The following is a 7,571-nucleotide window of genomic DNA, read 5'->3' as shown; positions in this document are numbered from 1 at the left end:
TAAAGTGATTACAATGTTGTACTTATTTATAAATAAACGGGAATTACAGTGACACACGAATAACTTAATTTCGAGAATCATCACTTAGACTATGCTGAGTGTAAGAATCCCTCTTAATGAAACATAGGCTCCCCCTAAGTGTGAGACTCCCTCTCACCAAGAGCTTTTATCTTTCCACATTCAAATGAAGACCACTTAACTTGGAAAACTCAGGCTCTCCCTAAGTATAATAATCTCTTCTCAAAATATAGTAGAATGAATCAATAAGATCTAGAGAATCACTCATGATCTACAATAACAAAAGTTTCACGATCACATGGATTGACATACTTATATTTTCGACACCAACACAAGATCACAATGGCTTGATGTTTCTTATAAAAATACCAACCCTAAAAAGAGCATATGAAAACCTCTTAAATATGCATAGTAGAAAAGGAGAATGGGCCAATTTTTGCAGAAAATAATACTGAGTAAGAAAGAATCTTTCACAAATAAACACACAGAATTTTCAAGATAAGGAAAATATTATAACAGAATCAGAAATTTGAGGGACATTTTGAATGACAATTCAAAGGATAGATGAATAACATTTCATAGAGCAAACCTTAAAAAATATTGTCAACTCCAAATCTCTAACGATTTTGAATTGTGTTTCCGATGTCATGAAATCCCTAGGTTAGGGTCCAAAACTTAATGGACAACATTAAACACCAAGATTAGGGTCCAAAACCGAAATCACATTTAAGATTACCAAGAAAGAAAAACTATAATGTATAATAACCTTATTCCATTAAAAAGTTTTGAATCGATAAAGAACCAATGACTAATAACGTCCTGTATAACGATTTTATTTTTTGAGAAATCAATAATAGTATCACACACAATTTTTAATTTGTATATATGTGTGTGTTGGAAATGAGAGCTGCATAGAGAAGTTGATTCCAAGTATCAGGAAGGCCAGCAATGCACCAATGTGTGCAATCCATTCCCTTGAAGCCATTGTAAGAGCTTGGATGTGCATCTTTTCTAAGTTGAGAAAGAGTTGTTATGTTAAGTAAATGAACTGGCTTTGAAATTTCACTCAATACTTGTTGGAGTGTTAGTGATGCTGCTGGCAAACCACCTGGGTATGTTGACCCATTTATTGGGATTGTTTCTTTTGAGCAATTTCTTACTCCTGGTTCATTCCACTCATTGCCACTGTCAGCCAAAAATAATAATAAGAATCATTTTCAAAAATTTTAAAATAATGTATTTGTTTTAATAACATTTGTAATGTTTTGCAAGTGTTTAATTATGAATCCCTATTAAAAATTGTCATAGTATATGAAAATGACTAAAATACCCTCCTACTAACTTAAGTGATTTCAAAAAAAAAAATAATTGTCAACTTAAGGGGAAAAAGGTAACTTCCTGAATACATTTATCCAAAAAATGCATGTCACAATTTGTTAACAATTTCTTTGGCTTACCCTAGCAACCAAAAATTCCTAACTTCTACATGGTAAATTTTAATCAATGAGGATGTTATTTGAAAACTAACCAAATAAACAAAAGAGAATGGGGGGGAAAAAATCATTAGATGCAAGAAGAGGCAGAGCATAAAAACAAGTTAAGATCAAGAAGAAAATATGTACTTGTAATGAGATGGAGAAATTCCTTGAAAGAAGACTCTAGTTTTGTTTGTATCAACTTCTGAATCAACCCAATTTGCCCATGTTCTTAATCCATGCCTAAAAGCTTCCATTCTATCCATGTCCTTCACTCTTTCATTGCCAATTTGAATGTAATCCCATCTACACATATTTTTAAAGAAGTCATAATTAGGTTAAAGAGATTGAGTTGAGACGAATAAAAACTAAACCGAACTGATCGAAACCGAGAAAATTTATCTATGCCGAACCGACTTTAACTCGGTTTTGGCTTGCAAACCCTAAAGGAAAGAGTGAGAGGTTTACGGTTGAGTAGGTCCTTTGCGGTACCACCAAAGCCAAGTATTGAAGATCAAAACATCCATTTCCTTCCATATATCTCCATTTTTCATTGAATCAAGCTTCAAAACTCTTCCAATGTCTTCTTCTTCTTCAATATCCACCAAGTAATGACTTAGAAATAGCATCAATGAAGTTCCATATTCCTGAAAAATTAAATAAAATCTTTCTCATCATATATAGATAGGTTGTTGGTCTTGGAGATAAGATAAGATACTAATTAATATCTAAAATTAAAGGGAAATTGCATGAACTGCCCCTTATGGGTTTTGTTACAAATTACATCCTAAACTTTTAACTTGATTAATCACTCCTTGAAGTATGTGGTTTACTATCGTTAACTCCTTAGTACATTTAATTTGGATCGGTCACTCTGGTAGTATTGATGTCAATAGAGATGTCTACTTTCTCTACACGGGACGAGGATTCTCCATTTAGGTGGAAAATGAGGGAAGGAGTGGGGAAAAAATTTTCTCAAAGCTAAATGGGGATGGGAATGCATTTTCTGTCTCTGCCCCCCTGCCCTACTCCATTAGGTTTTTTCTTATATTTATTATAAAGATTTAATGTTATTTATGTACTATTATTATATAAATTTATATTTAACCTCCAAGATTATTGTAGTCAAAATAATGAATATATTTGAATTAGTGTAAAAGAAAAAAGATATGTTGGAATTCTAATAAATCTAGATTATGTATATGAATAATTTGATAGATAATTATTTCCTTCAACTTGAAAATTTTAAGTAATTTCTCTTTAATATTACTTATCAAAACTTTTCCATAATAGTGATTTATGTTAATCAATTTTTTTTTAAAAAAAAAAATCAAATAGGAAAAAATTTCTCACGAGAAACTCAATCCCCATGAATACCCATGGGGAATTTGATGGAGACAAGGAATGAAATGGGGAATAAGGAAGTCATCTCCAGCCCTGCCCCACCCCGTGGACATCTCTAAATATCGATATATCTATAAATTGAAATTTTATATCGATATTATTATTCACTATAAGGAAATCTTCTGACACGCTAAACTGTCAGCTGATACCTCAAAACAAGTTGGAAATTCTTTTCCCAATGTTTAAAATGTTGTCCGGGCAATTGTCGGGAGAGACCCATCGTCTCCGATCCCCACATGTAAATATAAGGGTGTTGAGAAATACAAGTACTTCCGACACTGATTATACACTATCAGAAGTATTAGCACTACCAACATATAATCGTCGGCATTGGGACTTCAACCAATTCCTGACAATCATTATTGGTCGTTCTCTTCAATTTGAAGAGACTCTAGCTTGATGCTCACTCATGACGTTACGTGTCAAGGTGTTGGGAAAACCCCATATCCCAATGATACACAAAGCTAAAGATGTCGAGAAATGACCTATTTGGCACCATTGACAATAACTCTAAATTCTTTTTATTTTAAGAAAAAATAGATTCATATTTTCAACCATACTACTTAAATAGTTAAATCTTGTTATACAAGAATAATACTTAATAGGTTTGAGTTAGTAAATTTGTATTTAGGATAAGTTGTAAAAGGAAGTTTCTTAATAAATGTGAAAAATAGGAATAGATAAAAAAAAATCAAATTATTCAATAAATGTGTAAACTTCAATAATGTTTACCATAGAAATTGAGTCTATTGAAATTTAGTTATTTAACACAAATTTAAAATGTTGATGGGTTAAATAGCCCCTCTAAAATTATATCACCACAAACACTTAGCTTGAAATATATTGTTGGTAGAGATGAAATATAACCGAAACAAATAACCCTTCAAGCTTTAACATAAACAAATGTTTTGTTTTGTTATTTAATTTGCATAAGCATAGTTTGTTATTTAATTTTAAAAGCGTATAATTCATGTAAATTTTTTACATTTTAGATTTACAACTTTCTACAAACAAGTCATAAAAGTATATATTAGACATATAAAAGTATATATTATATACACACACATTCATTTTTCATTTTCCATGTTTCTTTTTTTTTTTTTTTTTCCTTGTTTATTTTTACTGTAATATATATACAAACATACATACCATTAGAGCATTTAATATTTTGTGTTATAATATTGTAAGCTTATTTTAGAAAATCTCCAACATTCTCCATCTCTTTAATTTCTCTCAATACTCTCTAAAATTCCAATATATATATATATAATAAAAAAGCAAACCCTAGTTAAAATGGGAGAACTATCATGACAGCAACAATAGATTAAAAGAATGCACACAAAGTCAAAAGAATATAGAAGCACTTTACTTATTAGTTCTCTTTTGTGTTTGTAGCCATGATTACACAGATATATATATATAGAGAGAGAGAGAGATGTGTTTTTGTTAAAATTTGAAAGCACTAACCTGGAATTTGATAGTGCGAATGGTGTCATTGGCTTGTTGAACAATGGTGGAATTAGGAAGTGCAGCATGAAGCAAACATATAAGTGATTCCCATTGGTTTATGCTTATTGAGTCTCCAATAAACATTATCTTCTTCTTCCTAAATCTCTCTACCAAATCTTCTCCGTTAAATCTGTGTTATTTACCATTCCAAAACTACTCATTAACATCATTATACTATATATATATAATTCATCCTTTTTTTTCTTCTTTTAGCGAAAGAAACAAGAAACCCATCTTTTTCCTTTTCGGTTTACATTCATGTTACTATAACTTTTAGGTCTTGAACTTTCAAAACGGTAGTTTTCATAAGTCTCATGGATTGATCTTTCAAAGATATCTAATAAGTGGTTTTCTTAAAATTTTATTCATAAATACTACTTTTAGAGGTTTTTTTTTTTACTTCTTATAAAAATGTGTTTTTGAAATTAAGGTTAAATTTTTAAATTTTTAAAACTAAAAACACTAGTTTTTTTCCCTTAAAATTTGATTAAAAATTCAAATACTTTTCAAAAGGGTGAAAACCATATTAAAGAATTGAGAGAAAACTAAAACAAAATTATCAAACACCACTTTTATGTATATAATAGTTTCTTTTTTTAAAAAAAAATGTTCAATAAATATATATTCAACTTTTAAATTTGTATTTAATAGGTTTCAAAATTCTAATTTTAGTGTTGGACCAATCCTGATGTATTAGAAATTAATTTAATTACGTGTTGTGATTAAGGATACTAAAAAAACTGAAAGATTAAATTCTTATTAGGGTAACTGTTATTGAAAGTGTTTATAAATACAGTTAAATCATTCAAATAATTTTATAAATAAAAAAAAATTACTGAAATGCACACCCATTCATGTATAATTTTTTAGAAAAAGACAAGTGAGTTCTTATGAAAATATTTCCAAAATATCATTTTATATTAATTTTCAATATTTATAACGTATTATATACTTAAATGGTTTTATCGATGTTTTTAAAGATGTGGAAGAAAATTGCTAAATGCTACCCAATCATATATAATCCTTTTTTTTTAAAAAAAATATTTCTTAAAAAAATCGAAAGAAAATAGTAATTAAATTTTTTTAAAAAAGTAATAATAAAGAAAGGATTATTATCAAATGATACTTAAATTGTGGTGTTGTCATTTACCCAAAAGAAAAGGGGGAAAAAATTAGGAATTAAAGAAAAATCTCGTGAGCTACAAAAATGGACAAATTATTTCAAAAACCTTAAACGACACCGCACCGATATAACTTTTATGATCCACATATGAAAAAAGAGGGCCATTTAATAATAGTCAATGTAATATTATTAATTGATTATTTCTTAAAAGAAAAAAAAAATTGAATTTGATTATAATATACAACTCAATTACTTTTTTTAAAAATATCGTTTACTATTATTGGATGACTTCCTTTTTATTAAAAGAATTATTTAAACCTTTATTTTATGAGCAAGAATTATTTAAACCTATTCTCTCTTTTCTTTTATGAAAATCATGTTATGACATGTGAATATAATAATTCCAAATATATATTTAGTTAAGACTTGCAAGTAATAATCAAAATAAAGTTTTAAGATTCTCCAACTTTTCTCAACTCTTTTATATAAGCAAGAATTATTTAAATCTATCAAATTTATAAAAAATTAATCAATACTATGAAAAATCTCATCACATTAGTTTATCTATTAATCATAATTTCACGAAAGAAAATAAAATTTTCAAATTTTAAAATGAATATACAAAATTTTACATATTATAGTTCGAACCACACTTTAAAATTGTACCCAATAATAATGTGTCATGTGTCAATTTTTTTAAATAAATTGAATTATTTTTATTTTTATTTTTAGTGTATAAGAAAAATAGGAGTATAAAATTAGATGAAGTCCAAGCTACAAGCAAGGATTAAATCACTAAAAAATAAAAATCATAAACTAAAATATTAATTGTTTTTTGAAAACTAAAAACAACACTTTTAATGACAAAAATACGCCCAACAAAATTTGAAATTCTAGAGAGAGAGAGAGAGAGAGAACCTGGGGACATCACAGTGAAAAGGCTGCCATCGGAAGTGAAGATAAAGGCGATCTGGACGGCCATATTTGATACAATCATATTCCTTCCTTATGAATGGACATTCCGATGAATTATACAGTGGATATGAATAATCCAATTCCCATTTCCCATTATACAAATCGCAATCTCTTTCCCCATTTCCAAATCCCATCATAAACCCGATTATCAAAATCTCCATTATTCTTCTCTTCCCCATTTCAAAGTTTAAACAACAAACAGAAGAAAACAGAGGAACTGGAAAACAGGGGAGTTCTTGTGAGGAAGAAGATGAAAACAGGGGACATTCAACATACTCTTACTAAGGGAAGAATTGGAATACCCATTTTAGATTTTGTTTTTTCTTTCCATTTACTCTTAAGACATTAATACCATTCCTTTTTTAAAAAAAGGAAAAATCTATTTCTTTCTTTTTTTCTTTCTTTATTTTTTTTCCCCCATTTCTTCATGTAAACTGACTTACTTGGTCATGCTCTGGCTTTTTTTGGTTTGGTAAGTTTGTTTTTTTTAAAAAAAGAAAAAAAAGAAAAAGGAAATTTCATTAAAATAATATTTTTAGTTCCTCAACTTTAATCACTTAACAATTTAATCCGATCTACCTATTTAAGAAATATTAAACCGTAACCCATATATTAATATTTTTTTTTTCTTTTTTGAGTTTAATATGAGGTGGAAAGTCGAATATATGACACAAACTTTATGCTAGTTAAATTAGTTTAATGTGACATATTGACTAAATTATTACAAATTAATATTTTGTGACTAAATAATTATTTTCATAAAAGTTAGGGACCAAATGTGTTTTTTGACTATCAAAATCTTGCCTAAAAAAAAACTTAATTAGTGTATACTTATCTCCATGAAATCCTATTTCAAAAAAAAAATCTTAATTAGCGTATTAGAAGCTGGGCGGCGCGGTCTCTCTTTTTTGCTGGGAGGTTGCAGCTGGTTATGTCTGTTTTACAGGTGTTTTGGTGTAGCATCTTCGTGTTGCCTGCGTGTGTAACTCATGAGGTTGATCGTCTATTACATAGTTATTTATGGAGGGGAAGTGTGGTGAGTCGTGGTGGTGCACGAGTGGCGTGGG

General features: G+C 28.8%; 1 protein-coding gene across 1 annotated transcript; it reads right to left on the bottom strand.

Annotated features, from left to right (window-relative positions):
- Positions 1-508: 508 nt before the first annotated feature.
- Positions 509-6,949, bottom strand: LOC120068247 (protein trichome birefringence-like 38). Its single transcript, XM_039019959.2, has 5 exons — positions 6,448-6,949; positions 4,365-4,536; positions 1,962-2,140; positions 1,641-1,799; positions 509-1,203 (listed from the first exon to the last, which is right to left on the bottom strand). The coding sequence occupies exons 1-5, from the start codon at positions 6,681-6,683 to the stop codon at positions 891-893; spliced, it is 1,059 nt and encodes a 352-aa protein (XP_038875887.2). The 5' UTR covers positions 6,684-6,949; the 3' UTR covers positions 509-890.
- Positions 6,950-7,571: the final 622 nt, after the last annotated feature.

The sequence above is a fragment of the Benincasa hispida genome, chromosome 12, assembly GCF_027475165.1.
Source record: "Benincasa hispida cultivar pf3 chromosome 12, pf3_genome.v1.1, whole genome shotgun sequence".
Taxonomy (NCBI): Eukaryota; Viridiplantae; Streptophyta; class Magnoliopsida; order Cucurbitales; family Cucurbitaceae; genus Benincasa; species Benincasa hispida.
This window is presented reverse-complemented; position numbering and strand designations above follow the sequence as displayed.

Excerpts from the sequence above, each read along its gene's own strand:
- LOC120068247 (XM_039019959.2), bottom strand. The coding sequence starts at position 6,683 with ATGGGGAAGAGAAGAATAATGGAGATTTTGATAATCGGGTTTATGATG. Across the intron at positions 2,141-4,364 it reads TTCGCACTATCAAATTCCAG|GAATATGGAACTTCATTGAT; the intron begins GTTAGTGCTTTC and ends TTAATTTTTCAG. Across the intron at positions 1,204-1,640 it reads ATTTCTCCATCTCATTACAA|TGGCAATGAGTGGAATGAAC; the intron begins GTACATATTTTC and ends TTTGGCTGACAG.